Source organism: Sugiyamaella lignohabitans, chromosome A (assembly GCF_001640025.1).
Source record: "Sugiyamaella lignohabitans strain CBS 10342 chromosome A, complete sequence".
Lineage (NCBI taxonomy): Eukaryota > Fungi > Ascomycota > Dipodascomycetes > Dipodascales > Trichomonascaceae > Sugiyamaella > Sugiyamaella lignohabitans.
This window is the reverse complement of record NC_031672.1, coordinates 2,085,537-2,103,191: the sequence shown is the minus strand read 5'-3', so window position 1 is coordinate 2,103,191 and position 17,655 is coordinate 2,085,537. Positions and strand designations below refer to the sequence as shown.

The 17,655-nt window shown below is 44.4% G+C and overlaps 8 protein-coding genes across 8 annotated transcripts; 3 read left to right on the top strand and 5 right to left on the bottom strand.

Annotated features, from left to right (window-relative positions):
* Nucleotides 1-1,115: 1,115 nt before the first annotated feature.
* TOA1 (Toa1p) lies at nt 1,116-1,793 on the top strand (the record flags this gene model as incomplete). The annotated part of the gene is made up of 1 exon (XM_018882614.1): nt 1,116-1,793. One exon carries the CDS (start codon nt 1,116-1,118, stop codon nt 1,791-1,793), a length of 678 nt encoding a protein of 225 aa, XP_018734885.1.
* A 904-nt stretch (nt 1,794-2,697) lies between these two features.
* Nucleotides 2,698-5,610, top strand: TTI1 (Tti1p; the record flags this gene model as incomplete). The annotated part of the gene is made up of 1 exon (XM_018882613.1): nt 2,698-5,610. The coding sequence occupies one exon, from the start codon at nt 2,698-2,700 to the stop codon at nt 5,608-5,610; it is 2,913 nt and encodes a 970-aa protein (XP_018734884.1).
* Nucleotides 5,611-5,689: 79 nt separating this feature from the next.
* On the bottom strand, nt 5,690-5,995 carry MAE1 (malate dehydrogenase (oxaloacetate-decarboxylating); the record flags this gene model as incomplete). The annotated part of the gene is made up of 1 exon (XM_018882611.1): nt 5,690-5,995. One exon carries the CDS (start codon nt 5,993-5,995, stop codon nt 5,690-5,692), a length of 306 nt encoding a protein of 101 aa, XP_018734883.1.
* Nucleotides 5,996-6,062: 67 nt separating this feature from the next.
* Nucleotides 6,063-6,611, bottom strand: MAE1 (malate dehydrogenase (oxaloacetate-decarboxylating); the record flags this gene model as incomplete). The annotated part of the gene is made up of 1 exon (XM_018882610.1): nt 6,063-6,611. One exon carries the CDS (start codon nt 6,609-6,611, stop codon nt 6,063-6,065), a length of 549 nt encoding a protein of 182 aa, XP_018734882.1.
* Nucleotides 6,612-6,652: 41 nt separating this feature from the next.
* Nucleotides 6,653-7,375, bottom strand: MAE1 (malate dehydrogenase (oxaloacetate-decarboxylating); the record flags this gene model as incomplete). Its single annotated transcript, XM_018882609.1, has 1 exon — nt 6,653-7,375. The coding sequence occupies one exon, from the start codon at nt 7,373-7,375 to the stop codon at nt 6,653-6,655; it is 723 nt and encodes a 240-aa protein (XP_018734881.1).
* Nucleotides 7,376-8,634: 1,259 nt separating this feature from the next.
* On the bottom strand, nt 8,635-9,072 carry AWJ20_656 (uncharacterized protein; the record flags this gene model as incomplete). Its single annotated transcript, XM_018882608.1, has 1 exon — nt 8,635-9,072. The coding sequence occupies one exon, from the start codon at nt 9,070-9,072 to the stop codon at nt 8,635-8,637; it is 438 nt and encodes a 145-aa protein (XP_018734880.1).
* A 296-nt stretch (nt 9,073-9,368) lies between these two features.
* Nucleotides 9,369-10,169, bottom strand: AWJ20_655 (uncharacterized protein; the record flags this gene model as incomplete). The annotated part of the gene is made up of 1 exon (XM_018882607.1): nt 9,369-10,169. One exon carries the CDS (start codon nt 10,167-10,169, stop codon nt 9,369-9,371), a length of 801 nt encoding a protein of 266 aa, XP_018734879.1.
* A 4,146-nt stretch (nt 10,170-14,315) lies between these two features.
* On the top strand, nt 14,316-16,355 carry AWJ20_654 (uncharacterized protein; the record flags this gene model as incomplete). The annotated part of the gene is made up of 1 exon (XM_018882606.1): nt 14,316-16,355. The coding sequence occupies one exon, from the start codon at nt 14,316-14,318 to the stop codon at nt 16,353-16,355; it is 2,040 nt and encodes a 679-aa protein (XP_018734878.1).
* Between the last annotated feature and the right edge of the window lie 1,300 nt (nt 16,356-17,655).

Sequence of the window (17,655 nt, the reverse complement as noted above, 5' to 3'; positions counted from 1 at the left end):
ATGCACGATTAAATGAGGAAATTCGAAAACACCGACTGCAGCTGGGTTACCCCTGAAACCTCTTGCTTCAACCTGCGTTCAGCACCACCATATAAATACCTTAACACCTGTCTCACCGGCCCAATATATCCCACAAAACCCACTAATCCCTTGAAACCCACCCACCACCGCGGCATATAAAAGGGATCACAATGCCCACGACCGACCATGCAGGGACGGCGCGATGATCAGTCTGCGGGAGATCGCACACTCAACTCCATCGACTCCTGGTGAGCACGGGCATTTTCTGGGAGGGGGCACATGCCTCCGGCGGCTGGGGCTCTGCCCCAGACCCCGTGGCTCCTGCTTCGCAGGAGATTTTGCTAGGATCGTGGACGAAATCGACTCAAGCGAAGCGATAGGAGCAACCAGAGTCTGGGGAGGAGCCCCAGCCGCCGGTGGTACCCCCACCATCGCCCGATACCGTTTATTCGACTCGTTTATAGACAGATTCCAGTCGGTTTCGACTGGTACCGTTCGGTGGGAGGTAGGATGCGAGCCGCAGGAAATGCGCCGCATGCCGCACGGATAGGGTTTGAAGTAATAGCTCGTGAACTGAACTTTCCCGCCTACCAGTGACTGGAGAGAAGCGATTAGTAACTCAGAGCACCCTAGTTCTGGAATTAAAAGGTCGACCAGACGGCAGTTACATCGGAAAGTTGTTCAGGAGGGACTTGTTTGCAGGAGACTTTAGAAGTATCAGGAAGGTTCGATCTGGTGACGGCCGAATTGCGATTAATAAGCACATACGAAGTTGGCTGACATAAATCATAATATCGCTCCAAAATCATAAAATAGAACGGAAAACGAGAGTGTGGCGGTCTTTTCTCACATCTCATATTTATTATTAAAATTATTCACTTGTTACTAGGGCTTTCGTTTCGGGGGAAAAAACACACGAACGGGCTAGCAACAGGCAGGCTATCGAAAGTAACGTACGATAGTTACAACAGAGTATCGAGAATCGAGTATCGAATCAGGAGAAAATCGAATATCGAGTATTGAGTATCAACAGATATCTGTAACTTCGAAACAGACACAGACACAGCAACAAACAGACATTTGCATTTTACAGAATGTCGAACGACATCGTGGGAAAGTTATATGCCGAGGTGATCGAGGGCGTTGTGGCCGATTCTCGTCCGGATTTTGAAGACTCGGGCATCGATGAAGCTACTCTGATGGAACTCAAGGACATCTGGCAACAGCGGTTGAGCTCGTTTGGCGTGGCTAAACTGCCTTGGGATATTGAAGAAGAGGTTTTACCACCATTGCCTATTGCCGAGCCAGCGCTGGAAATCCCCCCTCAGCCAACAGTACCAGCAGCAAATAATCCAGTACGAGTCAAAATAGAACCCTCACAACCAACAACCACAGCGCCTCCTGGAATTATGCTGCCAACATCGTCTAATGTCGACGCAAGGATACGGTCCAATGACTTGCCACGGCCAAATGGCGGTGGGTTAGTTCTTCCTGGAGGAGGCCATATAACCCAAGCCGATGGGCCAGGAGATGACGATGGTCTTGGAGATAGTGACCCTGATGGAATCAACTCAGATTTAGACGATTCGGATGACGGGTTGAACTCTGCTGCCGAAGATGAAGATGACGACGGGGGAATGATTATGCTCTGTCTTTATGACAAGGTACAGAGAGTGAAAAACAAGTGGAAATACGTGCTCAAGGATGGAGTGGCCAACATTAACGGCAAAGATTATGTATTTTCAAGAGGATCTGGCGAATCCGAGTGGTGATTTCTCTCTTTATGTCTCTATATATATTTAACACAACTATTGTAACGAAAAAAAAATAAAGGTAATTGGCATTGGCTAGGCTCGATTTTGAGTTGTTCTCCATTCTTTTGTAGTTGATAATGGAGATGATTCGAAAAATAGGTTTTCTTCGGTTACTAGCAGAATAATCGTGAAATAGTCATACTGTCTGGCAGGGCTTAGACTGTGTGTTTGACGTAATTTCATGACACCGTAATCCACAGGCGATCTTCTTATTGAATATTTCAAAATATTAAGATCAATTGAACTTTTCAAAGCAAAAATATGAGAAAAACGGAAGAATAGCTCCTCCCCCTAGGTTAGTGATAAGATAAGGGCAAGGGTGAACTTTGACATTTCATGTCGCAGTGGATCTCAAGAGTTCTGGATAAGACATTATTCTAGTTGAGTGATATATATATCCAGGCCAATTGGTGAGTGGAGCATGGCGGCATTGGAAAGCGATGCGCCAATTAAGAAGCAGGTCTTCGACAAGGTAAGTACATTTATGTTTTTTTTGAAATCAATTTAGATCAATTTTTGAATGGATATTAACCGTTAGATCAAACTTCCATGCATAGCGATATCCAAGCTAGCGTTGGTTCCACCACAATATTTCAATCCCAATAATCCAGATCTGATTTTAGCTTTGAAAGATCTGGTCAATGTGCTAGAAAAGCTAAATACGGATCAAAAAAACAGCTGTGATAAAGTCATTGGCGACTACATATACTATCCATTGAGCCATTTGCTTAGTAAAGATGTTCTTGGTGATGGGATTAGTGAGTCGATCCTCAACATATTCACGTTTTTATTCACTTATTGCTGGACAGTAGGACTGCCAATAAGTACTCAGAAGCAGCTGTATGCCGTGTGTTTGTACTTAATGAGTGGGCCACCACCAATGATTGATGGCAGCCACGATGCTCTGCCGACCCCTGAGTTTCTTCAAAAACCCAAGGAGCTTTGGAAGGCTGGGTGTGAAGCTCTAGAAGCTTTGTTTTTACTGTACCATACATCACAGAATGGATTACAGCATGGCCTTGATGGCCTTGATAGGGATGGTGGGACTTCCGGAAAGCTTGCTTCCATGCCTACATTCGCACATAATATCACTGTATTTCTAGACTGTTTGGAATATGGGTTTGAGCTGGTGGAACTCCAATTAGTAGCGTTGAGAGCTATGGGCGTACTACTTTTCCAAATAATACGCTCAGGTGACGAGTTATCTTTGGTACTTCCAGGAATTGTGTCAAGAATAGTCAAATTGGTTACTGGGAAATTCGGTGGTCGCACTAATTATCTTGTAATTGCCAGCAGTATTGATCTCCTTTCAGATATTCTTGTGAGTGTGATGAATGATATTGAGTTAGAAGGAATATTAGATGACAGCGATAGCAAGGTGGTAAGTGTGTCAGATGATGAAACCCAGTCTATTTCTCCTGTCGCTATAGAGCCGAATATGGGTAATGTTGTGAGAACAAAACCATGGCTTAAAGCATCTCGAGAGCAAGTTAAGCTTGCGCTCGACTCAATAATTACTATCCGGAATCATAGCAAACGAGAACCTCAGAACGCGATACTTCGTTTAAGTTTAAGCATCCTAGAACGCTCCTCTCAAGCCTTATCCAACTGTCTGCCTACTGTTCTAGACACAATCGTCTTCTTTGCATCTTCTAACAACAACATCACTGATGGAGACCTTCGAACTAAGGCTGAAAATGCACTAAAATTCCATGTTTCTAATTATTCTGTCGTAAAGAACATTTTCGAGAAACGAGCATTCAACTGGGTCGAATCACTCTCACGATTGTTGGTATCTCACGATGACCAACAATCAATCAGAATCTTGAATGCAATTCAAACGTCACTCGAACTACTAAAAGATACAGCATCAGAAACAGTTTTAAGTGACTCGCTGATTAGGACAGTGGGTGATGTCGTCAATTTAAAACCAGTCACCAAACAGCCTCTTCCAGTTACCGGTTTTAGTCTAAATTCCAAAGAACTCGTACAAACAAATAGCATTTCAGCATCAAAGAGGCAACTTTCCTTTGCAGACTTTGGAATTACCTCGCTGCTATCTTCAGAAAGTCAATTGAACCTGTCTAAGGTGCTGACATCTATCGGTTCATCCCGTAATGGGAGCATAGTATTGGGTACTTTACTAGATAGAGTAGAGAGTGAACCTCCTGGTTCCGAGCTTAAAGTAACCTATTTCTGGATGACAATGAACCTTCTAAAAGGTGTATGCATTTCAAACAAAGCAGAGGCTGAAGAAATCGACTCGTGGATTATTACTGATGAAGCTACTCCAGCATCACCAGATGATGCAGGCACTATTTTGGATGCGTTATATTACTGTCGAGAACTAGTTCAACAGGCTACATCTGTGCGATTTAATAAGGAGACCGACCCTATGGTTTGTCTGTCACTCCAGGGAATTGCATTAGTAGCGGAATTTCTAGGAGTGGGATTCCGTGACGAACTGGTTGATACACTATACCCGCTGGTGGAAATGCTGGGTCATTCAAACCCACTCATAGTGGCCCAGTCTCAGCGTGCTATCCTTCAAATTACACAAAGCTGCGAATACGACACTGTCCAGTCTTTAATTGTCGACAATGCTGATTATCTGGTTGATGGTATGTCCATCAAACTAAACACTCTAGATATATCACCAAGAACAACAGTGATTTTGACCACATTAATAAACTTAGCGGGTCCTAAAATTACGCCTTATCTAGATGACTTGGTGTCAACAATGTTTGTCATTCTCGATAATTATCATGGCTACACCACATTAACCGAAGGGATCTTTTCAGTTTTCAAAGCACTTGTCGCAGAAACCGAAAAGGGGTATTCTGAAGCACTCCTACTAGAAGGGAGTAAAGTGACTTTTGATAGCACAGGAGCAATTGTAAGTCAAACACCTCATTTGAGTAATTTGACTGAATTGTTGGCTGAACTTTCTCGAAAACCTGAATTACCTCAACTAGAAGTGGATAGCGACGATGAAGATGATGACAATAGTCATAATAACAAGCCATTTTCTGAGCGATTAGCAGAAGTCGAAAACAGATTTAAGGAAGACTCACAAGATAATATGCAAGAAGATGCTGATTTAGAATCAAAACCTCTTGAAAACCCAGACGAGAAGCTACAACAAGAATGGACATCCATCGTGCCCAAATCTACCTACAAAGTTATTGAACACATAGTCAACTACTCTGACAGGTATCTAACTCACACCTCATCGACCCTCAGATACAATCTGCTAGAACTTATCTCCTCTTCTATGACGATAATGGCTTCTAGTCAGACAGATTTTCTGCCTCTGGTGAACAAGATCTGGCCTGTCATCACATCACGGCTCGATGACTCCGACACATTTGTTCTCGAAGCGGCTCTGAAATGCATAGGAATTGCCTGTGAAAAAGCTGGTGACTTCATGACGAAACGTGTAGTAGCACTATGGCCCAAACTCAAAAGTCTGACGGCTCCCTTTGCATCAAAAAAGAGAAGCCTCAAGTTCTCACCCGAACTTCGTCTGTTGACTGCTCTCGTCAACAGTCTAGAAATGATCTTAGCTAATACACCAGTGCCGGACGACCTCTTTGAAGACATTCTGTCGACGTTTTCTCGCTATTTTGATCTTGAACAAACCAAGGGTCTCAAATATCAACTTGAAAAAATCAACGGAGACGCCGTGTGGATAGAGTGCTTAATGATGGGTTCTGCTAAACCACCAACTCCACCGCACGAGTCGCTTGCTCCAATAAAAATAGCATCACGCTAAATTGTCTATTTACTGCCTATATTTATTGATACACTCTATAACAATTTTATTATCAAATATTTCCGAAAAGTCGTAGACATCAAACCGTTCTTGGCTCCTTCTCCTCGACAAGACGCAATGGTCTGTACTCAGGTCTCCACATCTGGGCCTTAACCCATTGCAAACACTCGTCAAAGTCAGTGGGAATACTGACCTTATCGTCTGTACCTGGTCTGGTCTCATTGAGAACCTCAGCCAATCCTTGTTTAACAGCTTCCAGAACAACTGCAGTAGCAACATGAGCAGAAATCTCCATAATATCAGTCACATCAGGAAGAAGCCCGCCATTAGGATCAGACAGCAATGGCGACTGGTTGGCAAGAGCCTCAACAGCAGCAGCAATCATCGAGTCATTCAACCTGCTAGCACGCGACAGCACAACGCCTAGACCGATACCGGGGAAAATAAAACAGTTATTGTTCTCGGAAATGACACGCTTTCATGGTTAGTAAACTTGCTGGGGTGGAAGTGCCTCCGGCGGCTGGGGCTCTGCCCCAGACCCCGTGGCTCCTCTCGCTTCGCTCAAGTCGTTGCGTGGGGGGTCGGGTGTAACTTACTCCGTCGACGGGTGGGAATGGCGAACCGGTGGCTACAAGGGCCTTGCCGTCTGTCCATTTGATCAAATCAGCAGGAACTGCCTCGTGCAGTCTGGTGGGGTTACTGAGAGGGAGAATGATGGGACGCTCTACATGCTTGGCCATCTCCTTTACAATGTCTTCCGTAAAGGCGCCAGCTCTAGTCGAACAGCCAATGAGGATATGGGGCTTAATAGCTTTAACAACTTCGAGCAAAGAAGTGGTGTCGACGCCTTCCCAATCAGCATCTGGCACCATGAAACTTTTCTGACCCAGAGTCATCTTATCAGCGAGCGACTCCTTCAACAAACCGTATCTGTCCATCAAAAACATATTCTTCTTGGCTTCTTCCTCAGTTCGTCCTTTGGCAACAAAGTGTGAAACCATCTGAGTAGCAATACCCTAAAACAACGTGTTAGTAAACAAACTCACTCCCCAAACACCGACTCGAGGCAAGCGAGAAGAGCTGCGGGGTCTGGGGCAGCGCCCCAGCCGCCGGAGGCAAACAGGCCACTTACAGTACCAGCACTTCCAGCACCGTAAAGAAGGATTCGGCACTCGGTGAGATCCTTTTGCAGGTGTTTAGCAGCGGCAGACAGTGTGCTACAGGTGACAGCACCGGTGCCCTGGATATCGTCGTTGAAACAGGACATCTGAGGACGGTATTTGTTCAGAATGTTCAATGCGTTTTTGGTTCCAAAATCCTCGAAATGGAGCATGGCCTTGGGGTACAGTTTCTGCACAGCCTTGACGAACTTGTCTACAAACTGGTCATAACGTTCACCACGGACACGAGGTCTTCGATTACCGAGATACAGAGGATCTTTAAGCTTCTCCTCGTTATCAGTACCAACATCCAAAACCACAGCAAGAGTTCTATTAGGATTAATACCAGCACACACAGTCATCAAAGCAAGCTTGGCAATGGAAATACCAATACCTCCTACACCCTGGTCTCCAATACCCAAAATGCCTTCCGAGTCCGTGACAACGATATAATCGATATCCTCATTATTACCGTAGTGTAACAAGATCTGCTCGATATCCTTAGTCTCGTCGATATCCAAAAACACACCACTGGGTTTTCTAAACAACCGTGAATAACGTTCAATAGCCTCTCCCTGAGTAGGGGTATAAATGATGCTGAACATCTCCTTGATATGATCATGGATCAAACGATAGAACAGGACCTCGTTCTGTACCTTCATACTCTCACAGAACACGTTCTTGGCCAGATCAGTAGGACATGTCTGATACTGCGAATACGCTCTCTTAACCTGGTCATCCAAAGTATTCACTGCCGAAGGCAGCAAACCCTGCAATTTAAACGTCTCTCTCTCCTTAAGAGTAAATGCACTTCCCTTATTAAACTGAGGCGAATTAAGAAGACGAATGCCCTAAACAGTTAGAACCGGACACTCCTGAGCCGGTGCTGCCTCCGGCGGCTGGGGCTCCGCCCCAGACCCTGGATGCTCCTCTCGCTTCGCTCGAGTCGGGCATCCACGGTCCTAGCAAACTCCTGCAAAGCAGGAGCCAGAGGGTCTGTGGCAGAGCCCCAGCCACCGGAGGCAGTGTCCACTTACCGTGTATGGACAGTCAATGACCGGTTGCCGGGTCAGACGAGTGTTCGTGGCTTTTGATTCGCTGGCAGCCGAGCTGTTGTAACGGACTCGTGAGAGAGCCAGGCTTCGAGGAAGGTCGAACAGAGCTCGCGAGCCTCGTGATCTCTCAACTGATCTCAGCATTGCAAAAAAAGAGCCAAAAAAGAGTCGGATGAAAAGGTTTTCTGAATCTGTCGAAGATGGAACGAATCACGCTTCTGCAGCTAGGAACCGGTAATTTTGATAGCCGATGGCCGACTGAGAGCGAATATGAACCGGGCGGTGACGCTAAAAATAGGTTTCGGGGCTCAATTGGCGGATGGAATACTTCTTGCAGCAGAAATCCAGGAAGTAAACACCTCTCAATAGCGATAAAGTCTCTATACAGCAAGAAACGCCAGCTGACAGCCCGCAGACCTAATCAACAAACGTGCGTCGTACGTATAACCGCCGATCTGCTTCTGGAAGGGATTCATGCAGGGCGGAAAAACATGTTCTCTTAGCTAGCATGAACAATGGGTCGCTGCAGCCGGTTGTCTCAACACTAATGCATGCGGCAGACCACCCACGGCGGGTAAACTCTTCCCCAGGCAAAACAACCGCCCGGATAAACTGCTATTTCAGGGGTCGGGGTCTGCCTCCGGCGGCTGGGGCTCCGCCCCAGACCCTGGTTGCTCCTCTCGCTTCGCTCGAGTCGTTTTCGTCCACGATCCCAGCAAAATCTCCTGCGCAGCAGGAGCCACGGGGTCTGGGGCAGAGCCCCAGCCGCCGGAGGCATGTGCCCCTCCTCCAGAAATCAGGTGAACTGTTTATAAATTGTTTCGCTGGCTTCGTCGGGTGGTTCTGCCCTTTTTAGCTGGCGGATGTGCTTCTTCGCCGTCGTCGTCGAGGTTGTCGCCCGACTCTTCTTCGACTTTGGGTTTCTTGGCTCGGCTCTTGGGAGACTTGGCTTTCGTGGGTTTAGCAGGTTCTGAGGTTTCTGATTTCACTTTGGTTTTTGACAGTTTCGAAGCAGTAGACTCGCTAAGAGACGAGGCTGATTTCTTCTGAAGAGCAGGGACATAACAGGCTGTTCGGCCCCCAACAGTTACATGGTCGACCTCGTAGCCGTCTGCCGTCTTCTGTTTCTCGCCCTTCCGACGTTTTCCCCACCGGTACAGCATCAGCCAGTCCTTCGGAAACGCCTCAGTGTTTCCTATTCCTCCTGTTAGTATCTTATCTTCGACGTCTAATCTCACTTCATACATACCCTCAACTTCGACGACAAACTCGCAAATCCCAACGAGCTTCTCATACAGCTTGCTCAATTGCTCTGTATCCAGCGTGTTGGAGTATATCTCGGGACTGTCGGTGTTAGATTCGGGAACTGGTGCTGCCTCCGGCGGCTGGGGCTTCGCCCCAGACCCCACTGCTCCTCTCGCTGCGCTCGAGTCGGGCTCGGGGTCCCTCCTTAGTCGGGTTTCATTAGCAAAATTTCAGAGAGCACTTACTGAATTCTGGCTTGGTAGAGTATCTCGTCGCTGTGATTCGTTAGTAATGGCCATCAAAAATCAAGCACAACGGGTCTGGGCGGAGCCCAGCCGCCGGAGGCACAGTCCCTCACATACGCTATCCAGTTTCCGACCCCTGAAAACAGTGCCTGGTCCATGATGAGTGACTTGATAGGCACCTTGCGGTTCGACACCTGGGTTATAAACGTGTCTTTGGTCCATCTACCGTCGGTTTTTGAGAAGTCAATGCCCAGTTTGCTCAATGGCTCAAGTTTAAACAGGTCTTGGTCGGTAGCTGCGTCCTCGATCAGTCTCACACGGCCCAGACGTCGCGGGTCAGTGAAGGCGATCTCGGTATCGTCGTCCGCTGTGACTATGAACTTCGTGAATTTCGGTGGCCACACCATATCTGGGTCTTTTACATATCCTACAGTGGTCAACGTCGACCCAGAATTTGAAACTGAGTCTTTAGAAACCTCTTTGGACTCAACTTCGACAATAGCGTCGGGTTCTGTTTTGGTCTGCTGTTTAAGCTTTTCACGGGCTTTCTTGTCTCCACCGTTCTCCATGACAATAAAGTGGGTCTTGACTCCCTTAACATTGATCCAACCTGTCATTCCAAAATGAAGAAGCAGCACTGCTGGTGATTTGTCAAACCGGACCCAAAAATATTTTCCATGTCGATTAACTTCTGACACCGACTTGCCACCCACAAATGACTGGAATGAACCCGCCGTCAATGGTTTTACAAAAACCAGCTCGTCTTCATTGGCAATCGCGGATCTGATGGTTTTACCAACCAAAAATTTCCGCAAAATCGACGTGGCATGGGCAATTTCTCCTAACTCGGGCATTGTATAGCCTTTTTTTACTTGTTGTAATTTGATATCAAGTTCGAAAACTTCACGTTCTAATATGCGAAATGCACGCGTTAATTGATCTTGTCGATCACTTCTATGCAGGGTTGTGACCCTGCAAATAGTTCTGTCTGCTGGTTCTGGCCATAAATCCTGCTGCTGTTGACAAAACGGCCGCTTCTAACCGGCTATTTCCCGAGCCGTTTCGCCTCTGCCTCCGGCGGCTGGGGCTCCGCCCCAGACCCTGGTTGCTTCTCTCGCTCCACTCGAGTCGTTGCTAGAAGGTCACAAGGGTCTCCTGCGAAGCAGGAGCTACGGGGTCTGGGGCAGCGCCCCAGCCGCCGGAGGCTGTCCCCACCCCCCGGCTGGTTAGCCAAAGGGAGAAAGAGGGAGAGTTGAACTCTGTTAAGGGGTTCGGGTGGATCGCCCTGAAAACTACAGACAGCTTTAGTCATCAAAATCTCTGTCCCTTCTTTCGAAGCAAAATCCACAGCCTCTCAACCCCATCGCCAACATCTGAATTATACACTCATATTCAAGAGTCATCCAGTGGTTGTGAATTCTTTTGTTAAAGAAGTGATGTTGATTGGGATGGTCGGAACTACAGATGACGAGATAGTTCTTCAAGGCCATTGAAAAGATCCCGAACACGACAGTAATTGCTCTGTAAACCATCGCGCAAAACCTACGCTTTTCAGAACATCAAGTAATATCCATCTCACGATAAGCTCACTAGCATCCCCAGGAGACATAACATTCTCCCTAAGGAGAAGTGAGATGAGATCAAGGTCATTTTCGTCTTGCAAGAGCCTATGGGCTGTCATGACCAGAATTGGCTCAATTAGATATCCTACTTTGAGAATATCACGTTGATCAGACACACTCAAGAATGTGGCCATTCGTGATTCTACCAAGTTTTCCGCTGTACAAAAATCGAGATTCATGACCGGAGCCTATATTACGAAAAAGGGTATGACGCTTTGATAACGTACCAGCGTGCCTTACCTGAGTTTAGCACTGGCGTCCGCTAGCAGTTTGTTCTCGAGATTACTGTCGATATACAGCTTCTAAATGGACCTACCAAACTTGGCTTAGAACCTCAAAGTTCCGATCTCGGTGAAGTCTAATGAAAGCGGTGTTTCACCCCACCTTACGCGCAAATCAAAGGTACCTAGCTCGTACCAAGTAACAACGTCGATTAATCCGGAATCACTCAAAGAAACATCATAATCACGTAGGCTACATCTACTCGCAAGAACTATGGCAAACCCTCTCCCTAGGCTATTAGCCACAAGGAAATGTGCCACCCTTTTGAAGACATGAAAATGTGAGAAACTCATTATTTTTCGACTATTTTTCAAATTCACAATTTCCGCTTCATCGATGGCGAGAACAAAGTAGTTTTCTATATTCATGTCCTTATTCTTCTTCAAAGCCGAGTAGTATTTGTCCCATTCGCTTCGTAGTAGCTGTTGTACTGTTGGAGATACCGCCACCTTCAATATGAGGGTCTGCCATATATCACTTTTCGAATCTTTCTTGTCCTAAAACACATCTCAACAGTTTGATTGGAGGCAGACGACCTTCCTGGAAATCCCAAAATTCCTCAACCTTTGTATAGCTATCATCGTTGCATTCGAGCCCTTTGGAGATCGCTTGAAGGGTGCAAACAAGGAATAGCAAAATGTCTTTAGCAAAATGGCCTTCATTTACAGAGCTCAAATATCCTGGCGTCTTGCCGTTATCAATGCTGTAACTAAAACGAGCCCCGGGATAGCTAGAATTGGTGTTTTGCGTAAGTACATATAACTCAGGTAAATGTGATGACAAGCTAGATTCTTGATCAATCTAGACTTACCGTACATGCTGCTTTGAAAGATGTACACACAAGGTGAATATACACGAATATACACTGGGGAATCTCTCAGACACGTTCCGAATTGTCTCTTTAATGAAGTTGAAAAAGGGCTGAGACGATGGACCCATGTGTCTCTCGTCAAAAAAAAGAGCTTATGTTCGTTGGATTCGGGGAAGGTCATGCGCTGCTACAAACAATGCCACGATGTCTTCAAAATTGTCGAACGGTGCATTCGTCTGCCAATCATCATCAACTTGCACATTATTTCTACGACAGATGTCTTATCACAGCAGTGATATTTATGCCCCGGTATGGTTGCAGTTCGGGCCGCTGAGAAATCAAAACTCTAATATACAAGGAAATAACTCCACATCGGGATATAGGTACTCTAAGTTTATATAGAAATTCCTTTTCAAAAGATTCAGAGCGGATCTGCCGTGATCTTTTTTTAATTTTTATAGCCTGTGGGAGATGTAGTAGCCATCATCGAGAGAACTGCTGAGGTAGTCGAACTTATTCATTTCAAAATTGAGGACTTTAGGCCTCTCCCCCGTCTCATCCAAAATCACAGCTCCCTGGCTTCGAGCTACGAATCCTAAGTACTCACACTAACAAGACCCACTTGGTAAAATGGATCATCTTGTTCTTTCATGTTGGGCTTTGAAATTGATGTTTAGAAAATGAACTATTTCTCTCACAAGAGATATGTATATCTATATAGATAATTTATTAAGAAATGTGGTAGCCCTGACCTCTCACATATTTCTAGTGGTTATCGGCCTATGGGTGGATTTTGTCGCATATAAACGAAGTGGTCCCTGCAGATAGTCAATATGCATGCAATATTTAAGTTGCATCCTAGTGCGCGTAGGGTGTAACTGAGATTGGCAAGGATCGGAGCTAAGTTAAGCGGGCCCCAAGTTATCCGAATAATTCCTCATTTACAGCCGTTCATGCCCACTTTAGGTCTCCCTTGCATGTCGTATTTTGAGGTAACCCTCTTATCAGTCAGTTTTGACATCCCGCACTATGTGAGACTGTTTTGATTATGTGTCCCAATAAGTAAATCATCGTCGCTTTGTGCATACTGTTATATGATCGCTGTAAAACAAAACATACATCGCATAAATGATATATGGGATTACTTTCGAGGTGTATACTATACTGGTTGAGTCAAGAATATTATATATCTACATGACTCATACATTGGTTCGAATTCTTCTCAGATGGTACGCTTCTCTCTATAATACATCTGGGCCAGCCGCATTTTCTTGCGAGGCATCTTTTGTAACTGGAATTATAGGCAAGGATAACGTTTTGCTCTTGGTATCATTCTAGTCTAATTTCTTTTGCGCACAAGCTATAGTTCTTTAGTTTCTCGATACCAATAACATGTAACAATAGTTTCGGACAGCACATATTAGTTACAAGTGTCATTGCTATTCCGTTAGACTCTGTTATCTTTGGTTTGAATACTATTGCTCCTTTCCGTCACATCTTATAAGCCTCTAACAGCCACGTGTTGAATTATGTGCAGCTCACTATGGTATTTAAATTCCTATAGCGTTAGCCTCATTTATATAGACTATTTATGTCCTTTGAGAGAAATAGTTCAATTACTAAACCTCAATTTCAAAGCCCAATATGAACAACCAAGATGATCCATTTTACCAACTGGGTCCTGTTAGAAAGTACTTAGGCTTGGTAGCTAAATCGTATCAAAATAATCCTGGGAGTTGGAAGAAGAACCTATTGCAAGAGCTCTGCGAGAATTTGTATAAATTTGGCTACGTACAAAATCTAAGCAACATGACCTACGTTATCACCCTCAATGTATCTGAGAACGCATTACCAAACGACCCCGATACTTCAGCTTTGGATATTTGAAAAGGACTTTCTATATAAACTTAGACTTCCTATGTCCCTATGTGGAGTTAATTCCTTGCATACTAGAGTTGTTGACTTCTCAGCGGCCCGAACTGCAGCCATACCAGGGCAGGTTTATCACTGCTGTGATAAAAGACATCTGTCGTAGAAATAATGTGCGAGTTGATGATAACTGGCAAGCAGATAGACCGTACAACAATTTTAAAGACATTGTGGAATTTTTTGTATCGGCAAATGGCCCTCCCCGAATCCAACAAAAATTAGCTCAATTGTTTGAAGTGAGACATATAGGTCCATCGTCTCAGCCCTTTTTCAACTTCATTAAAGAGACAATTCGGAACGTATCTGAGGGGTTCCCCCGTGTATACTCGCCTTGTGTTTCCATCATTCAAAGCAGTATGTACGGTAAGTCTAGATTGATCAAGGATCTAGCTTGTCATCACGTTTACATCAGTTATATGTGCTTTCGCGAGGAATTGATTTCTGGCTATCCTAGGGCTTGTTTTGCTCGCAGTATTGACAGAGGCAAGACATCAGGATATTTTAGATATTCAAATGATTCCGCCTTTGCTTGTGATGTTGTGCTATTCCTTATTTGCACGCTTGAAGTGATCGTCGAAGGACTGGAACGGAATGATGATGACTTTACAACAGTTGAGAAATTTTGGAATTTACAGGAAACATCATTAGTCTTTGAGCAAAATGTAGAGATGAGGTTTTTAGAAAAGAGAGGTTCGATAGGTCATATATGGGAGACCATCCGTGATCAAAGCGCGGTCAGAATTACAGAAGACTCTGTGGTAATATCTAAAGATGTAAAAGACCTACTACAAACAGGATGGCAAAAATACTGCTCGGCACTTAAGAGGAACAAGGACCCGAAAATAGAAGAGTGCTTTGTGCTCGCCATAGATGAAGCTAGATCACTGGGCATCCAAAGTAAGCCTGATACAATGCGTGAACCTTTCCTGAAAATATTCCAGAGAGTGGCACGTTTCCTTAATACTAGAAGCCTATGGAGGGGTTTTGCTATAATTGTTGCCGGTACGTCAGCTGCTATTAGTGATTTATCTCCACGGCATCGAAATGATAGTTCTTTAATAGCTACAGATACAATCGACGCTCATCCCTGGTACAACCTCGGCACCTTCGATTTACATGTGAGATGGGGTGAAACACCGCTTACATTAGACTTCACCGAGATCGGAACTTTGAGATACTATGCCAAGTTTGGTAGACCTGGCTGGAAGCTGTACACTGACAGTGGGCATGAAAACCAACTTCTAGCAGACGCCAGTGCTAAGCTTAGGGGAAGACATATTGACAGGCTATCAAAGTATCAACTCCTTTACGTAGTATACGCTCCGGCCATGAATGACGATTACCGTGGAGCGGAAACCTTAGTGGAATCACGAATGGCCACACTCCAATGGGTGTCCGAGCAACGTAACGAGATCGAGGTAGAATACCCTAGTGAACCCATTCTGGCATTGGCAGCCCATAGGCTCTTGGAAGGCGAAAGTGACGATGAGCTTGTCTCCGAATTGGTTCTAGGATTTAGGTCTACTGGGGCTGCTGGTGAATTTATCGCCAGATGGATGTTGCTTGATGTTCTAAAAACCGCAGGTCTGAGAGATGGCATGCAGAGCAATTACTGTCGTGTTCGGGATCTTTTCAATGGCCTTGAGAAAACATTTCACGTCACATGTAGTTCTAACCACCCAAATGAACATCACTTACTTAATGGGAGAATACATATCAACCACTGGAAAACTCTTGAATCTACGTGTACTCTCAATGACTTGGCTGAAGGATTCTTGAGAGGCTGTGGATTTTGCTTACAAAAAAACCAACCGGCTTTTAATCTCGTCATCCCCATATATTTGGAAAGCGAAAACGTAGATCTTACGAACATCAGACTCTTTGAAGGGGATAAGAATAGAGAATGGGAGAAAAAAGAGAAGGATGCAGTACGTCAAGCATTTAGTGTTATCGTTATTCAAGTTCGTAACAATCAAAATTCGCGTGACAGCAAATACAAAAAAATTCACGATCATATGGTTCGCCACAGTCAAAAAATCTTCGAAAGGAAAAGGCCGTATATAATAACGGCATATTTCCAACTAGGTGAAACACCACCTGTTGGTTATAGAAATAAGCCTAGTTATAAAACGCATTGGGCAAGATTCTTTTCAATTCAAAAAGATAGTGATGATATCACTCGTACAAAAGGAGATGCTGTGCTCAATCCAGACTTCGCTCTTGCATACGACATTCGAGTCACAGCCACCGATGCAAACAAGGAGTTCATTCACAAATATCGGGGAGTTGTTCGTTCTGGTGAAGCGAAAAAGCAAGAGAAACTGCGGCTAAATCAAAGGGGTGCTAGTCAAAAGGTTTTTAATGTTCATGCGGATGATGGGGATGGCGGTGACTAATCAGAAGGGGTTGAAGAGCGGGAAACTCCCGGCGATTCTAATGTTCTTCTACAACCTCAAGATTTCCAGACAACGCCAAGGTTTCCCTAGAATCTAGAGCGCCAAATGAACTGACAAAACTAAATTGTAAAGATTATGTGTGCTACTGGTATCTCCGTTTGATCCCATGGGCGGCATGGGCTCTTGGAAAAAATTTGTAGTTTGATGACTAGGACAGTGATTAAGGGGTTTTGCAAGGGTGGAAACACTCTCCCTATTTCTATCCCATTATTATGGGAGATAGTATCGTGAGTGAGCAAGGCATTATAAAATAAAATAATATATATTGACTTTATTTGATTGTCATGGCCAGAGATTTAAGCAATTAAGTAGTCGGTACCTTTTGGTCTGCCGGGTCAAGTACCATCTCGTATCAAGATCTGTTCTGTCTAGTATTTCCACCTTTCCGTTTAACTATTTGGAATTACCATCTACGTATTCTTTTTAATAATTGCTATAAAAAGAGGGAAAGTAAAATAAAAACATTGGAAACAATAAACTTTTAAAACAAAAAATATCCCAATGCGTAAGAATCTAGTAGTTACCCGGAGTATGATGCTGCAGACAAGAAAAGGGCCATGGTTCTTTAGTCTGCCAACAGAATCACAAGCTTATTGCTGGAGCTTCATTCAACTAAAAAAGTATGATTTATAATTCCGGTCTACGGTGTCCAACTTCAAATTTTATACATGTTGCGACCCGTGACATCCGGTTTCGTTTTTTGTACATTTGCAAATCTCGAATGTGCTTTTGTCTGAAATGCATTGCACAGAGGCATTTATTTAGATCTTATTCCGGGTAACATACACAATGGGCAACACACTTAATGGCCCCATTTTACTTGTTGATACTAGCAATTCGATAGGGATCATGCAATTAACTAGGATGAATAAAAATCCAGATTATTATCTCCATTTAATCATTGTAAACCAGTAGTTCCGTCAGGTCATATGCGTTGGCTACAGTAACCGATTGTGCAGAAGCGAGCTCTCCGGCATAAGAATATAAAATTCTTGGGTATAGCTTGTCTGATTGCCAAGATTTCAACTCTTATGAGCATTCCCTAAAAATAAGGATAGCTAGAGATAAAGCAGCAACATACGTTGAGCAATACTCTTGTATGCTCAAAGGAATCAAGACATGATCTATCTCATTAGATTGTAGTCATTGTAACTCCAGTATAACTTTGCATAACAATTATAATAGCAGCGAGCATATAATTCTAAGAACTAACTCATGGTGTACGACTAGCTGAAAATAA